This window comes from Xyrauchen texanus, chromosome 2, assembly GCF_025860055.1.
Source record: "Xyrauchen texanus isolate HMW12.3.18 chromosome 2, RBS_HiC_50CHRs, whole genome shotgun sequence".
NCBI lineage: Eukaryota > Metazoa > Chordata > Actinopteri > Cypriniformes > Catostomidae > Xyrauchen > Xyrauchen texanus.
The window spans coordinates 4,809,762-4,827,978 of NC_068277.1; the positions used below are offsets into that span (position 1 = coordinate 4,809,762).

General features: G+C 38.7%; 1 protein-coding gene across 1 annotated transcript in view; it reads left to right on the top strand.

Moving 5' to 3' along the window:
* Window positions 1-18,217, top strand: part of smchd1 (structural maintenance of chromosomes flexible hinge domain containing 1) — a 73,924-nt gene that overhangs the window by 33,786 nt on the left and 21,921 nt on the right. The window contains exons 23-38 of the mRNA XM_052141378.1: window positions 1,127-1,196; window positions 2,535-2,674; window positions 4,562-4,696; window positions 5,830-6,063; window positions 6,260-6,402; window positions 6,484-6,569; window positions 7,515-7,627; window positions 9,100-9,261; window positions 9,563-9,691; window positions 11,764-11,843; window positions 14,308-14,465; window positions 14,552-14,667; window positions 15,244-15,305; window positions 15,983-16,070; window positions 16,201-16,332; window positions 16,623-16,769. Of these exons, the coding sequence (XP_051997338.1) occupies window positions 1,127-1,196; window positions 2,535-2,674; window positions 4,562-4,696; window positions 5,830-6,063; window positions 6,260-6,402; window positions 6,484-6,569; window positions 7,515-7,627; window positions 9,100-9,261; window positions 9,563-9,691; window positions 11,764-11,843; window positions 14,308-14,465; window positions 14,552-14,667; window positions 15,244-15,305; window positions 15,983-16,070; window positions 16,201-16,332; window positions 16,623-16,769 (1,995 nt within the window). The remainder of the gene's footprint in view (window positions 1-1,126; window positions 1,197-2,534; window positions 2,675-4,561; window positions 4,697-5,829; window positions 6,064-6,259; window positions 6,403-6,483; window positions 6,570-7,514; window positions 7,628-9,099; window positions 9,262-9,562; window positions 9,692-11,763; window positions 11,844-14,307; window positions 14,466-14,551; window positions 14,668-15,243; window positions 15,306-15,982; window positions 16,071-16,200; window positions 16,333-16,622; window positions 16,770-18,217) is intronic.

An 18,217-nucleotide genomic window follows, 5' to 3' on the forward strand; every position in this document is an offset into this window, starting at 1 on the left:
ATCTAGTGGATTGATCCAAGGATAAAAGTGGAGAGATGGAGCAAACAGAGCCTGTATTATAAACTTGTGAAATTGAACATCGGGTCTTTTTTGTAGCTTTGTGTATAAATACTTGACATTTAAAAAAATGTCTTTGCCATGTCCAGATCACCTCAGTGGAGGATGTCATGACATTTCAGGCCGAAACAGTTCAGTTTATGTAAATCAGTGTTAGAAATTCAGAAGTGACAAATTGACCCATAAGTCCAAGGAAGGGTTAAGCTAATTGTTTTGATATAATGCTAAAAGATCAACATTCTGCTTCTGTCTGTCAGTGACTTGAATAACTTTGAGTAGTAAAATGTGATGCACACTGTGCATTGGTCAAATAGGGCCATGCATTTATTATTTGAATACTTTAAAGGAATAGTTCACCCAAACTATTCTATCATTTACTCACCCTCATGTTGTTCCAAACCCATATTACGTTCTCTCTTATGCAGAAATATGGGCACAATAGGAGAGAAGTTTTTCACAATGGCTTGTACATTCACAAGAGATTGTTGTGAAACTTCACTCTCTACACGCTCGTTTATACGTTACTAAACAGTCTGCCCCCCCCCCCAGGTGTGGATACATTTTCATATACATCTTATACCTTCTGGGCTCTCTGCCATTATTGTCTCCTCAACTCTCTTCACTTTGCTACTTATCCACTTTGCCTTTGGCTCCGGTCTGTTTTTTCATGCATATAGCAGGAGTCCCAATTTTATTGCTTCCAGATGTGAGCACAGCCCCCCCCGCCCACCCCCAATATCAACACACACACACGCACACACATGATACATATGCTTTCAGGAATGATATATAGAGTTATATATCTTTCTTACTGATTAAACTGAATTAATTACGGTGCTGATCAATAGAAATACTCCATAAGATCTTGCTTTGTTTTTAGCAAAAGGATTTGAATGACATAAGGGTTGAGTAAATTATGACAGAATCTTCATTTTTTGGTGTACTGTCCCTTTAATTATTGTGTTTTCAACAAGAGAGGACTCGTGTGGCTGCAGTAACTTAATTTGTTCAAATGGAGATGCCTGTTGTCTTGTGCGATATTTCACGTGTGTGTCTGTTGTGTTAACAGGAGCACAGAGTGAAGGTTTTAATCCAAGGGATGAAGAACAGCCAGGCTTTGCTAATTGTTGTGAACCCGGGTACAGTATGACACACACAAACACACATTACAGCAACAGGATAGTAGAATAATAGATTAGACTGCGGGCTAGTTGTCTCATTTTTTTACTCTCACATTTTTATATATATTCCTTAGAGTAGGTTTATTTATGAAGGTTCATTTATGTTTAGGCATCAACCTTAAAGTAATGGCTTAAAAAAGCTATTGAACATGTTCACTGTAATTGGCCAGGGAAAATTATATGTTTCATTAACCCTTTAAGCTCGGATGGGCCCTCTGTTAGGCCCACGAGAAAAAAAATATTATTTAGTCAAAATGTTAATAACTACAGTCTTGACAAACACAAAATAGGTATTGTTTGAACCTTAGAAGCTGTACTTTCCAATGCATGTAGACATCATGACCAAAACTGGACAAGTGCTTTGAAATTTGCAGACAAATCAGAAGTGTCCCGTTTTTATCATTTATATATAAAACATTGCACTGCACATAATATTGCAATCAGTAAAAACATCAAACTCATAAAATAGGCTTGTGTGATATGTTATTGGAAAGGTCTCAAAGAGTAGAATACAACCAGCCTATTTGTTTTACTCAAAGATAGTGAGTATATTGCTAAGTATATGTCTTTGACATATAAATGCCACTTTATAACCTCACAAAATATAAACGGAACATAAATATCACACATCATAACTTAGAGGAGGTGATTATCTTTCACACACAAGGTAAACAGATGCAAAGGTCATTAGATAACCAACACAAAGCACAATGTTACATACCAGGAGATGGCGCCAAGCATATGACACCGACTCTATGATGACTCAAATGGCACAGAATGAAACTCATTCTGTGAAATCTCATTGCTAATATCATGTCTGCATGCTATGCAAACCTTGAGTCGTTGTTGTGTTTGCATGTGTAATTAGTTCTTATGTACAATTAGATAGAGATATATAAATGTCAAATTGGATTTAAACATATTTTTGCTCAGTTTTTGGTGATTTTTCAGCAGTTTCTTAAGCTGAGAGTCTCAGAATGTATCATCATGTATATCATTCAAAAATGTAAAGTTTTCTTTACAACGATTCCAAACATTTTAAGTGGTCACTGTGGAATTAATGTGATTAAACAGCCTAAATATTGTCTTTTTGCCAAATATTTTACTGTAAAACATTTTAAAAACACAAGGTTTTGGACCGAATTCACAAAAAATATTCTAGAGGTTTTTGAACTAGGTGTTTGAAACCAACATTTGTAAAATTGGACTTCAGTTACACTCAAAACCTTTTGCTACCGAGATATAGCCCTTATGATAACTTGCCCCGGTCTTCCGTGTATGGATCGTCTCTTCCAGGCCCTCCACACACACTCGTGGTGTTACCGGATGATGACGTCATCTCTATTGAGAACGGAAGTCCAGCTAATTTTAGAGTGGAAGTTCATGATGAGTGCCAGAATATCACCACTCAACCCAAACTCACCGTCCGCTGTCAGGTACTGTACACAGACAACCATCACTAATGATAAAGCTTCACTACACTTCTGTTCATCAGCCATTAGCACACAGAATAATCCCATTGCCAGGCTCTTGTTTATCAGAAAGGCCATTTTTATAAATCAAATTCAATCATGTTCGAGTTTAATGCACACTCATTTCAGTCACAACATTTGTGGCATAATATTGATTACCACAAAAAAATTATTTATATTTATTCCTCGTTTATTTAACCTCTTCATCTCTGGAGCATTTTTGGGCTGCCGCCTGCAGTTTTCAAATTTAAAAGCTCAGCATTTACACATTTTGTGGACTTATTGCCAAAAATTGGTCAAATGTTTTTCAGAAATGTATTTATTTATAAATAATATTGTTTGTTTGAAATCTTATGATGAATAGAATTTTTTGTTTTGTATCTTTTTTTTGTTTTTTGATAACATGCAAATTTGTAAAATAAGTCATTCTGATTCTGTTCACTGCAGTTCCCTCAAGTCTTATTTTATTCCACTAGATGGCAGCAAGTACTAGATAAAATATGTTTTTCTCTATTACGTTCCATCACAATAAACAGACCTGAAATGTAGGTGGCGCTCTAACACATATTAGCCCTCACAGAGGCGCTCGTCCATAGACATTCAGTCTAATTTTCAGTTCAAGCACCACCCTCATTGTTTCATTGAATATCTCGGCCTCTGAGTGGACTACAAGCTCAATCTAGGTGTCATTAGAAAGCAGAGATTCTCCCCGTTGTGATGTTGTATTAGATTCTATCATCAATAGTCGACTCCAATGATTTGTTTAACATTCTTCTGCTGGACTGCATATATTGTTCTGGACATCTAAGATATAACATTAGATTATTTACACAAGCACGCTCACAGACAAGTAAATAATGTAAATGCATTTCTGAAGTTTTTAGCTATTCTGTGCGTACAGCAGCAGTGATCGGCACATAAGAGACGTTTGTATTTGATGACCTACAGAAATCATATTTCACTTTGTGATTCTTTTGAAAATCTTTCGAACTGTGGTATTAGGGCAACAGGCACATTCCTGAGAATGAGAGCTTTCATTTGATATATAATACGTCTATTTCAGTAATATTTATAGACTTTAATATTAATATTTCTACCACATGACCTCTAGGTGGTGCTGATTTGCGACGTGAATGTTTTCAGGCCTTATTTTGTTAATGTATGTAACTTAAATGCAGAAGTGATGGTTATCTAATAAAAAGTGTAGATTGTAAGCTTTCAAACGACACCTCATAAGCATTACTTTGTATTCTGAGACTTGAACATTTTTGTCAACTTTTTACGCGACATAGTGCCCCCTTTTGGACCCGCTATTGGTCCGCAGAGTTGAAGAGGTTAAAAAAAAATCGCTGTTACTGTAAGACACTTCTAATGGGGCCAGTCCATAAACATTAAAATATTGCATTTTTTGCATTTACCAGATTACAGTGTTTTCTGCTTGACGTTGAGGTTGTAATATTTAATATAACGTTACACTTAAGGTTAGTAAGCGGTTTTATCACACTAAAATCATGTTAACACATATAACATTTAAGTCCTGTGTCCATATGTGGCTTTTGAAATGGTGTTTATTTGAATATTTATGAACTGGCCCCTTTCACTTCAATCGTTAGTGAACTTTAACTGCCTTTTAACAGTTTACAGGGACCCGCATTTATGAGCGTGCAACACTTTGATGTCATTGTAAATGGTTCTTTTGGCTTTGTGAGAATCTGGCCATTGTGTCCGATTAGTTATTTGGCAAATAATTGAAGCATATCAGACTAATCATGAAGTATATGGTAAACAACCCCCCTTAGCATTTAGCCTGTAGTCAAAGCTCATCTTGTGAATGTTGTGCTGTGTTTGTAGTTACTGGGAGCTCCTGATCTGCCCGTGGATGTTGTAGATTGCAGTAACACCGGGTCTGGACTCGTGATGGCTAAACCAGTCCTGCTGAAGACCATCAATACTGAACAGATCATCACCGCTAGATTCAACATTCCTGTAAGACACTTCTAAAATCTTTTAAATATCCTGACACAGATTTGTGACTTTAGAAAAGGTTTTGAAAGATTTCTGCTCGTAATGTTTCGCAGCATATTGCTTGAACTGGTTGCAAAAACATCATGCCACCATATTGTATAATACATAATCGAGAATTGTAATGATGTTATTTTCATAATCTTTATTTAATAGAGCGTAATTGTTTTGAAAATCTCACAATGCAAAAGATCTCAGTGGTCCTGAAAATAGTTTTTATATGTGATTAATTGCGATTTAATTCTATTAATTAACCGACAGACCATACCAATTAATTTGATTACATTTATTTACCGATTGACAGCCCTAAATATTATACAATGTTATATCATTAATATTATATAATATAGGGGTTCCTGGGTAGCTAGTAAAAATGCTGACTGTCACCCCTGGAGTCGCCAGTTCAGGGCGTGCTGAGTGACTCCAGTCAGGTCTCCTAAGCAACCAAATTGGCCCGGTTGCTAGGGAGGGTAGTCTCACATGGGGTAACCTCCTCGTGGTCGCTATAATGTGGTTCTCGCTCTCGGTGGGGCGTGTGGTGAGTTGTGTGTTGATGCCACAGAGAATTGCGTGAAGCCTCCACACGCGCTAGGTCTCCGCGGTAACTCGCTCAAACAACGTGATAAGATGCGCGGATTGACGGTCTCAGACACGGAGGCAACTGGGATTCGTCCTCCGCCACCCGGATTGAGGCGAGTCACTACGCCACCACGAGGACTTGGAGCGCATTGGGAATTGGGCGTTCCAAATTGGGGAGAAAAAGGGCAGAAGAAACAAAAAATATAATATACAGGTAATTCATAGCAGATAATATCAGACCACAGTTTTTCATCTGTTGAAGATCAATATGTTTTGAAGCCCAATTTTATGTGGTTTCACTTAATGTGCATGTATGGTATTATTTTCTTGAGAAAAAAAAGAAGCAAAACATCAATAACTATCGACCATAAAATTACAATTTCGATACCAATGCATCCCTAATATTTAATGATCAATAGTGTTAATTAATCCTTCATGACTGTGATGTTCAAGCAGTTTTATCTGGTCAAGTTGATATCTTCATGATTCTGTACAAGTTCACGTGTCCATATTTGCAGAACCATAAAACGGTGGCGTTTGTGGAGCGTAAGCTGCGTGTGTTACCCAGCTCACGGGTCTCGCGTCTGGAGGTATACAGACAGGACGAGGGCTCTAATGATGTCATGGTGCTGCAGAATTTGGAGCGCATTGATTGGACAGCAGGGGACACATTAGGAAACCTGTATTTTAGACTGTACGACGAGGGCGATCGGCCAATTGGCCTAACTCCACAGCTGACCAACAAGATTAAGGTGTGTGTGTGATTGTACCTGCAATTCATATAATGTGTCTTTCACTCTTTTTTCTCCTAGTGACTGGATGTGTTTGAATGGCATACTACTCGTACTCTTTCTGCAGATGCATGTGAACTTCCTGTATGGATGTAATACGCAGATAACCTGCAGATAACATTTCACGTGTGTGTGTGTTTGTGTGTGTGTTTGGCAGGTAAACTGGACCGCAAAGATGAATGCAGATCTTTCTCAGGGAAAACTGCCAGATGTATGTGTCCCGACTCAAGCGCTCCGAGAGAATTTCTATCATGTGTCCTTCCACGACCAGAAAATAGTTAACACGTCCTTCATCATAGTGTAAGCCACAAACACGTTGTGTATACATTGCCATTATACACCCAAGCGCTCTTGTCAATGTATATCTGTTTGTGTGTAAAGGCCTCGACCGGATGAGCCCGAGCGTTTGCGGGTCACCCTCAGCAAATCAACCGTTAAAATGGGTGAAACTGTGGCAGGGCACATCGGTGAGTACCATCTTAACTGGAGGTCGACCGGACAGTGGATTTCGCCAATACCAATGCAGTGGAAAAAGCAGATAACCGATTAATCGTTTCTCCAAGTCGATTTATTGAATGTTAAAAAAAAAGGTCTTTCCTCACATTTACAAGCACATACGTAGAGGCGACAATGTCTAAAATGAATAAAATCCCAGATGCATTTTATTGCACAACCAAAATCCCACTAGTGACCATAAAAACAAATATTTGGTGCATAATGTGGGACATTTATCTTTAAACAAGCCCGAAATACACATACTTATTTCGGGACTCTTATTTTGAAATGACGGCAACTTGGCTCTGTTACAATGCTTAATATTTATGTATTTACCAAATTAGCTTTTTATAGATCATATATTCACCAGATTAAGGATTATGTTCATTTATGTATTAGGGCTGCAACTAATGATTATTTTGATAATCGACTAATCAAACGATTATTAGAACGATTATTCGACTATTCGGTCGATTATTGCGACGATTAATCGTTCGCTCTTAACCGATTATTCAGCTTGTGCCCCGACTTAATAGGTTGTAATAAATGTGCTTACTAACAATAAAGAGGACAAAATCATCTTTTAAAAATATTTCAAAATTACATTCACTGAATTATTGGGAAAAAAATACTTTTTATTACATTTTATTCTGTAACGAAATTCACTGCCAAAAAATCCTATTGTTATCTAGTCTTTTTGACTTGTTTTCCATTTAAAATTGTCTAAAAATCCTTAAAATAAGACACGTTTACTTGAGAAGCAGCATATAAGATATTAATCTTATTTTTAGGTTGCAAAACCATTCTGGACGCATCTCAATTCTCGTAGGGGCACAAATCTGCTGGTGAATACTAGTTGTAGTTACAAACAATTTCAGGTATTTTTCAGACTTGCTAATCTTGTGCTTCTCTTCCAGATGTGATTGATCAATATGGAAATAAAACGGACTGTCTCAATGCCAAATGTTTGAATAGTTTGAGTGTGTCTGCTGATGGCCTGGACAAAGAAACTCTGATCGTAGAATGGGAGGTACGGTATAAACCAGTGGTTCGCAACCTTTTTTTTTTGGATGAACTCCCCCTTCATTCCTTTATCCCATCTGCACTAGCATGGTTAGATGTAACATGATTTCTATAATTGAAAACAAACTATGTCAGTTTTGTCATTATAAACAGTAGACCTACTCTAAACGCGTGTAAAAACAATAAACACGAGCCTGGGTAGCTGAAGTGTTAAAGACGCTGGCTACCACCTCTGGAGTTCGCAAGTTTGAATCCAGGGTGTGCGGAGTGACTCCAGCCAGGTCTCCTAAGCAACCAAATTTGCCCAGTTTCTAGGGTGGGTAGAGTCACATGGGGTATCCTCTTGATCGCTATAATTTCATTCGCTCTCGGTGGGGCGCGTGGTGAGTTGTGCGTAGATAACTGAAGTATCTCTGGGTTTGTGTTCACTTAAATACATATCCTTTACCAAGGTGTGGCTAATACATTCCAAACATGTCACCATTATCCATCATCCTATTCTTTGACTTCCTGTTCCTGCACGGGCCTCTAAACACATATACACACACACACACACACACACACACACACACACACACACAGTAAAAGACCTGCTTGACCATCAGAAATAATTGTAGAATAAAATGGCATTGATTATACATGATTAATGTATACTCGACTTGATAAAAATACACCACAACTGATTCTCACAAAGCTGCCAGTTTAAGAGCTCAAGCTTTAAGAGCTTTGCACTCGCTCTGCTCTGTCCATTGAGCCGTATCCTTCTACAGGTGCATTAGCCGAAGTGCCTCTGCCTGTGTATGTGCCGCTGCCCAACCGGACACTTCAGATGCGTCGCTAGACTTCAAAATCAGATGATCCGCGGTACAAATGCGTACCAACCCAAATTGAGAACCATCTAATATTCTCCAAGTCTAAATAAGTGTTTTAATGCAAAGAGGAACTTGACTGTTTTATGACTGATAAACGCCCCCTATTTGTAACCTAACCCACTCTCAGTGCCCCCTGGCATCCTTTGAATGCCCCCTGAGGGGCAGTAATGCCCCCGTTGTGAACCCCTGGTATAAATGATCACAAGCAAAAAAAGTCTTGATCAACTTAAAACTTAGTATCGCATTAGAATAGACATTTTGACTGATAGCAATAATTATTGATAAGCTATAGCCTATAATCACTAAGATTGCTGACATTATATCATTAAATATATCGTTAAAAATACAGTTTCCACTTATAATGCTCCAATATAATTTATATTATAAATTGAGTTAAAATAATATACCGAGATAATGGTTTAGTTATTTTGTAGGCTAGTGTAGAAAGAGTTCACTTTTTGCGCTGTTTCCTAAATAGATCATGAATCGTCCTGCAGCCTTCGGGTTACCAGTGCAGATCTTTAATTACTAAGTCACACCAACCTGAGAAAATCTAAAATCCAGATATAAATCCAGATATAAAGTATCATTTTATGTCTTTGTGTAGGCCAGTACTGTGCAAGTGTCAGTGTCTGGTATCCGGTTTGTGTCGGGGACTCCTGGACCGAAGGAGATGTGCTTCAAGTACCAGAACATGGAGGAATTTGTGCGGATTAGAGTTACTGTGGGACCTCCGGCACGGATCTCACTAATGGACAAGCCTGAGATGGTATGGCAATGAGGGATGTGAGGGTACTGATGATACTTATATAAATGGCAAAAAAATATTTTGGCACAATGGTAGCCTCAGTCACCATTCATTTCCATTGTATAGGAAAAAAACATGCCATGAAAGTGAATGGTGACTGAGAATAACATTCTGTCTAACGTCTCCTTTTGTGTTCCATGGAAGAAAGCACGTTGTATGAGTTTGGAACAACAAATTCGTTTTGGAAGCAGTTTTCATTTTGGGCGGAAATATTTCAGCATTTCAAGGGAACGTCGAGTTTGATTTTAGTCTGTATCTTCAGCCTCTGCAGGTGTTGAACGGTCAAGGTTTGAGCACACCGTTTGTTCTCCAGCTGTGTGATGAATGGGGAAATCCTTCTCCAGACCAGCGGATCATCATCGCAATGAAGACTCGCTCCCCGTTGCTGAAGGTACACTTTAAACAAATAATGGTTTATTTTGTAGTTGTGCTGTAAATGTGCGCATATCTCGGTACTGGTATGGGCTGCTATCATTAAGAATGAGGTAGTTGGACCTTTTCGAGTCGAAGATGGACTGAAACTCTCAAACCTACTGCCAGTTTCTGGAAACACTTTCTTCAAGCAGTGGGACAGGAGTCCTCAGCATTCAAGAAGGCCGTGATCTTTATACAGGACAATGCTCCATCACATGCATCCAAGTTCTCGACTGCTTGGCTAGCCAGCAAGGTCCTCAAAGATGCCCAAATAATGTCTTGGCCCCCTTCCTCACCTGACTTAAATCCTACTGAGAACTTGCGGGCCCTTCTCAAACGTGAAGGAACACAATGCACCTCTTCGAACAGCATTTGGGAGGCTGTGGTTGCTGTTTCAGTGAAAGTTGATCGTGAACCGATCAAGAAACTGACTCTTTTGATCAGTATGGTACCACCTCCGCCTCATTTTGAGCCAGGAAAAACCCTGATATATATATTTATATATTTATGCAGCATTGCATTCACGTCATAATTACCATAATAATGAGTTTTAAACGTATAATTCTGTTGATTTACAAGTTGGAAATTATACATTTTATGAAACCTCAGACTTCTCTCACTTGACTGTTATAGACGTCATGTTTAAACAGACAAAATAAGTCAACAGTTGCATATTTTACTGTTTTTACCAACAAAGCTGCATATATGTAGATCTACAGTGCATCCGGAAAGTATTCACAGTGCTTCACCAAGGAAGTCCAAGGAATTGTCTGTAGACCTCCGAGACAGGATTGTATCGAGGCACTGATCTGGGGAAGGGTACAGAACAATTTCTGCAGCATTGAAGGTCCCAATGAGCACAGCGGCCTCCATCATCCGTCAATGGAAGTTTGGAACCACCGGGACTCTTCCTAGAGATGGCCATCCGGCCAAACCGAGCGATCGGGGGAGAAGGGCCTTAGTCATTGAGGTGACCAAGAACCCGATGGTCACTCTGACAGAGCTCCAGCGTTTCTCTGTGGAGAGAGGAGAACCTTCCAGAAGAACAACCATCTCTGCAGCACTCCACCAATCAGGCCTGTATGGTAGAGCGGCCAGACGGAAGCCACTCCTCAGTAAAAGGCACATGACAGTCCGCCTGGAGTTTGCCAAAAAGGCACCTGAAGGACTCTCAGACCATGAGAAACTAAATTCTCTGGTCTGATGAAACAAAGATTGAACTCTTTGGCCTGAATGGCAAGCGTCATGTCTGGAGGACACCAGGCACCGCTCATCACCTGGCCAATACCATCCCTGCAGTGAAGCATGGTGGTGGCAGCATCATGCTCTGGGGATGTTTTTCAGCGGCAGGAACTGGGAGACTAGTCAGGATCGAGGGAAAGATGAATGCAGCAATGTACAGAGACATCCTTGATGAAAACCTGCTCCAGAGCGCTCTGGACCTCAGACTGGGACGAAGGTTCATCTTCCAACAGGACAATGACCCTAAACACACAGCCAAGATAACAAAGGAGTGGCTACGGGACAACTCTGTGAATGTCCTTGAGTGGCCCAGCCAGAGCCCAGACTTCAACCCGATTGAACATCTCTGGAGAGATCTGAAAATGGCTGTGCACCGACGTTCCTCATCGAACCTGATGGAGCTTGAGAGGTCCTGCAAAGAAGAATGGGAGGCTCTGCCCAAAAATAGGTGTGCCAAGCTTGTAGCATCATACACAAAAAGACTTGAGGCTGTAATTGGTACCAAAAGTGCTTCAACAAAGTATTGAGCAAAGGGTGTGAATACTTATGTAATCTAATAATGAGTCCGCAAACGTGAACAGCCAAGTGAAATCAAGCGACTGTAGAAATGTTTTGTCACCGGTCACTTGTTTCTGTTGGGTTAGGTCGAAAAATCTTTAAAATAAAATGAATACAATAACAAAAAATATGGACGAAATGTGCCGCTTATCGCTTCAGTGCAGTGTGATTGTTTAGGACACTGTGCATAGATGTTTTGTGTCTATTCTTTAAGTGTTGTTTGTGAATTTGTGTGTTGCTCTTGTTTAGGTGAAGTCTTCAGTGACGTCTCAGCCTGTAGATGTAGAAGGAAAGGCTAGCTTCCTGTTAGAAGCAATAAGTGCTCCCAAGTAAGTACATACAAAAGAACAGGGTCCGGAATTAAAGAGGGTTGGGACAAAAATGACACGAAAGTGTCAAAACATGTCCTTGAAATAAAAAATCTGCAAAATACAAATTTTAAGCATTGTGATGCATATCACATTAAAATATTTTGAGTTGATGTTGATTTAATTTTACTGTTTAAATTAGCAATCTAGTTATTCAGATTGAAATTCAATTAACGGATTAAAATGAAGTAATTGAAGAAATGTGCAGTATTTTATATGGTTAGATGCCGACATAAAGGTAAAAAATACCCTTACACCGTGTCCTAACTACACGCGACGCGACGCCGCGACACGCGATAAAAGGTATCTTTTCCATGTTAATCACAGTTTTTGTCCTAACCAGACGCGACGGCGACGCGAAGTTTCTAATTTAGAAGCGGTTCCTATTTCTGCGACGTCGCGGCTGACAGATCCGCCCACACAGAGATCTCATTGGATGGAAGTTCTGCGTCTCATTAATATTTAATCATCAAACCTGGACGACGAGGAACTGACTGTCGAAGTTCAAAGGCATTCAATTCTCTACGATAAATCCCACAAATTCCACAAAGACATCAGGAAAAAGGATTCCGTCTGGAGAAGTATAGCTGAAGCATTGAATACACATGGTAAGTTAAGTTTAGACTTTCATCTACAGCGAATGAATGAATGAATGAATGAAGCATTTAGCTATAGTAGGCTACTAAAGACGCATCAACCTGTGTAAAACAAATTCCGCTTTATTTTCAATGTAAAGTAGAGTGAATAGGCATGACGATTTGTGTCCCTGTATCCAGGGGTGTCATTCCAGACAATCTACTGAAATACAGGCAGGGTGGGGAGTCGCAATGACAGTATAGTATTAAAATTGTTTCATTTGAGTTTGAATATAATTTTCCTTCCATCCATAATAAAGCGACGGGATGGATATGAATTTCCCTATGAACAAGATCGAATAAACTGATTGTCATATGAAGAAATTACACTGGTTATTTTTATTACTGGTGGTACACATTTTAGTTAAAAATAGGTCACTGTGCCACAAGCGATAATGGATTTGAAAGCATATAATATAGCGTTCAAACTGAATACTATGCAAACATACAACTGTACTTATACAACTAATAACAAAATTAGTCAATGAGTATATTTTGTTAATGTTTTGATTTTTAATAAAGTTATTTCTTGATTTGATTATGTTCTTACCCATTTCCAATGCGAGTGTGGGCCAGCAGTGCGCTTTCACAGAGAGACTCCGCCCACACGCAGTTCTGAATGGCTGTGATTTTTGATTGACGTGTGGCGTCTCACAGTCGCGTCGCGTCTAGTGTGGACAGACACACTTGCTGTCGCTGGAATTTTATCGCGTCGCGTGTAGTTAGGACACGGTGTTAGGGATAATTCACCCCAAAATGAAAATTGTCATCATTTACTCACCATTAACAGAGCAATCGCACCAGAGTTTTTAATCGAACCAAACCTGCCAAGTGTGAACACCCCCGATCGGAGTCTGCTTATACCGGCGGTTACCACATGCACTATGCAGAAAACACTGAATCATGGAATCTACTCATAAAAATGGCATTAGCTATAAAACGAATGTCATGGAAGGCGGCATAGTTGGACCAAAATTCATGTTTGAATGCACAAATGATCAAATTAAAATTGCGAAGTGTCCTAGTATTATAATTAGCAAAAGTCTGTGATTTATATAAATACATATATAATCTTCAAGTGATGCACGCTTCAAAATGAATGTGTAAAACCAGACGCTCATACACTGAAAACACCTCATCGTGATCATCACGTGCGCTCTTGTGTGTGAGATGACCGAGAGCAGATCACTTTGAAGTGCACAGCACATGCAGACTAAGTATTTAATTAAATCACAGCTTTACAGGGATTAATAATCACACTGCTTATCATATAGCGAACTGCTTATCTGGAGGTGACTAACTAAATAAATGCCAAAATAAAAGCACGGTTTCAATGGAAGCATGTGTTTTTGCATTAATATTACACCTGTTGGGCACATAACATGTCCTGGATAACTGTGCCTTGAAAAGAGTGGGATCCCTGACTCCATCAATTAACGTCTTGAAATTGCATATATTATGTTGCCTATATTACTTGCACAATTTGTACTGTTTACAAGTATTTACATTGATATTTAGAACACATGCTTAATCGGTACTGTCTCTTTAAGACTAGCGGCATCAGCCAGTAAGTGCTTATTTAAGAACTGATATCAAGTTTGTACAAACGAAGATCAAACAAAACTTTTAGGACAGAATTGTCATGTTTGGGTGAAACATTCCTTTAATTTCTGACACTGATAAAGAGTACTCGCAGTAAAATAATAAATACTACAAATAGTGAACAAACACCGTTCTCTCTCTCTCTCCCTCTCTCTCTCTCTCTCTCTCTCTCTCTCTCTCTCTCTCAGAGGCGAGCATCAATTGGAATTCCGTGGATCTTTTAGCAAGAACAGTATTCCGGGGCCTGTAGTGACGTTAAATGTTATTCCAGATCCCAACAAACCTGTCAAACTTCGAATTGAATTTGACCGAGCAGCCACTTTACGTGCAGGAGATGTCTTTCCAGGTGTGTTTGTGGATGAAGCCCATACAAATGTAGCTGTGACACAAGTACAGAATACTAATCGCATTGCTTTGTGCTGCTGTGTGAAGTGTTTACAGTATTGGTGTTGTCTGAAGAAGGCAGTCCAGTGAAGAACATTTGTCCAGCCAGCCTGTCAATGCTGCTGTGGCATGGCGTAACGTCAGGGTCCAGCCCACCCTCAACAGTGAGTGACAAAATACAGAAAACCCAAAAATGTCAAAAGTCTATTTTTTTTTTTCATAAATTTGGTTTGTTTTGGATTTTTCATGGCGTTAAATAATAATCATGACAAAAGTATATTAAACAGCATTAAAACAATTACAGAGCATCTAGTATTTTTGTTTTCTTTGGTTGTTTTCATGTTTAATAGATGGTTTGTATTTTTTTTTTTGTTTGATACGCAGTATATAATTTTATTATATACTTTATCTCAATATAAACATTATTTATTGTTTTGTCATTATTGTAAATTTTGTTGCCATGACAATTTAATTTTTTCCAATTGTGATGCATCACATTTATTTAATTTATTTTGTTTCAGTTTTTCCAATTGTTAGTTATTATTTTTATTTCAGTTAAGGAAAATCATTTCATTTAGTTTTTGTATAGTTTCAGTTTTGCCAATTTCCAGTTTTTGTTTTATTTTTTCTAGTTTTGTCGGACTTTATATTATTGCGTGCCGGGAATGAAAATGCTAACATGAACAAATATTGTTTTGAAAGATGAAGTAAATCTGAGGATGTTTTGCGTTTCAACTTAGGCCACGCCTCTCAAGTGTAGTAAACAGAAAGACAATGGAAAAGACGGCTGCTTCTGCTTCAGGTAAAACAGACACATCAAAATACATGTTTTGTGTCAAAATGTGTCTTTTTAAGTTGTTAAAAAATTCTAAACATACAGACAGTGAATACACCTCCTCTATAACGGACATGATTTCAGTTTCTGATTCTTTTGATATTTTGATGATATTTTTATGGGACATGAAGTAAAAATGTCGAGGTGGTGAAACTGAAAGATTGTATTAAAATTTTACAGCATTTATTCATCTTGGTCAATGTTAATTTCTACATATAATAATGCATTTTAAACATCAAAAGTTATGTACTTGTTTTATATACATAACTGTGTATATATATATATATATATATATGTGTGTTTTGATAAATAATTAGGTAATTCACTATTAACTAATAATGAACTAACGCTTAACTACTGTTTGTATTAACTAAGATTAATAAATGATGTAAGACATGTATTGTTCATTATAACTAATGCAATAACTAACATTAACCAATGGAAACCCCAAGAAAACCTCACAATATTCATGATTTTATAGATATAAATATATACATTTACTTCCAAAAGTATTTGAAAGGTTTTTAAAAATATATATTTAAGATGTGTACATAAATGTTCAGAGTACAGAAAATATTTCAAGACTTTTTTTCTTGAACTTGTGAATTATTTGTTATTGACTTGCATTTGTATTTCTTTCTCAGGGATAAACAGATTCCAGAACTAGCAGGGAAGTACGTCACCCAGTTTGTTTTGGCGGTAGACAAAACCAAATATCTGTGGAGCCAGCAGGTATGAACACACACACACACACACACACTGCCAATCAAATCATCTGCAATTACCAAATTTCATTGAGAAATGAAACTGTCCTAACTCGTAATGTATTCTGTGCTGTTCTCCCACTCCTGATTTCTCTTAGATTCCTCTAAATGTTGCTCCAAATAAAGCAACGAAATTATCGCCTGAGGCTCCGCCCTCGACTCCCGTCGTGTCCAATAGCAACACTCGGGCCAATCGCATGCTGCTGGACAGCTTGTGTCTGAAGATCATGGTGAGTTTGAAGTGCATTTTGGGGTCGGACGGTAGGTGTGGCTCATCCAGTCAGAACGAAACAGGGCTGGACTGGTAATCTGACATGCTGGGCATTTTCCCGGTGGGCCGATGCACTTTGGGGCCGATCAGGGGTGGACTGGCCATCGTAAGAACCGAGCGGGCCAGTGGGTCGGCCGCGTTATGCAGAACGGACTGAAAATTGTGCTGCGTTAGGCAGAAAGGGAAAGCTACTAAGTTTATAATTGTAAAACCATTCAGACGTAAATGTGTTCTCTTCTTTCCTTGTAGGACCAATTCAGTAATGCAGCCGGTGAGGGGATTGATGGACAGGTGGTTGTCACGGTGACGGGTACAGGAGACGTGGCGGTTCCTTTGTTTGAGCATGACAACAGAAGTGTGACGTACACTCTTACTAATGGAGAGGCGCTCATTACCGTGAGTGTGTGTCAACTTTAACTGTCGAAGACACAACCCATAAAGTTCCCGACAGCATTTGTGGCATAATGTTGGTTACCACAAATAATCATTTGGACCCATCCGTCCTTTTAAAAAAGAAGCCACAAAGTGAGACACTTACAATGGAAGTCACTTACATTAATTATTCTGTATTATTTGAGCTGTGAAGTTGTTTAAATCATCATTTTAAGTCATTTTAGGGTTTGTTGACTTTTTTGTTGGGTTTGGCACATTTCCACTGCACGTTACGGTTCGACTCGACTCGCTTTACTTTTCTGAGCTTGCTTTTCCACTGCAGTTTAGTGCCGCCTCAATTTGGGTGAGATTATAGGCTGATTGTCATAGTTGCGTCTCCTCCTTGTATCCTTGGCTACTAACGAGTGTACCGTCTACAACTCGTTTATTAAACATGGCGTTTATTAATTCGAAAGTCGTGGTAATAAATGATACTTTTATCGCTGTAGCTAACTTTAAATCTAGCGGGTTGATGTCCGGTGTCGCAAAATCCAGTGACACAAGATTCTCCCTGACCAATCCGTGATCTGCGGGGTTTTGACGTCACACTTAGTATCGGCTCGGCTCACTTGGAAACTCGACCGAGGTGGTACTAAAAAAGTACCAGGTACCAGGAACTATTCACAGTGGAAAACCCCTCAAGAGCGAGCAGGGTTGAGTTGAGCCATACCGTGCAGTGGAAAAGCCCCAGTTGTCATGGTAACGAAGTTGTAAAATTGGCTTTAACTTTACACAGATGCGGTTAGTAAGTGATTTTATCACACTGAAATCATAATAACACGTATATTGTTTACGTCTTGTGGCTAAACATTTGAAACAGTGAGTGTTTTAACATTTTCGGATTAGCCCCATTGACTTCCATTGCAAAGTGCCTCACTGTAACACAGATTATGCCACAAATGCTGCTGATTGAGCTGAACTTGTATTGAACCGGGAATATTCCATTAAGGGTTTATTCGTGTTCAGCTATAAAGAGAGCTGCCATGCCGAGCAGATATAAACCTGTTTTTTAATCATTCGTTTTTCATTGTACATATTCTTTAAATGTGAGAAATGACACAAATATTTACAGTCAGTCGTTTTTCTGGGGATGCACCGATATATCGGCTGCCGATACCAAATCTAAAAATTAAAACCAATGTTTACCACGGTTTATTTATGATTAATTAGTAACACACTTTGTAAAAATAATACATCAATTGAAATGCACAATCCAGAAATAATAATGGCCACAGTAACGGTCGGCACTCCTTAGAATATGTCATATATCAAAAATGTTAATGCGGGGGAAACAAAACTATATCGGAGTTATCGGAAAATATATATTGGAAACTATTTATTGTAAGAACAGTTTCTGCCTCTTTAAACACGTTTAATTATTCCTAATTAAAACAGTGATGTGATCAAATTAA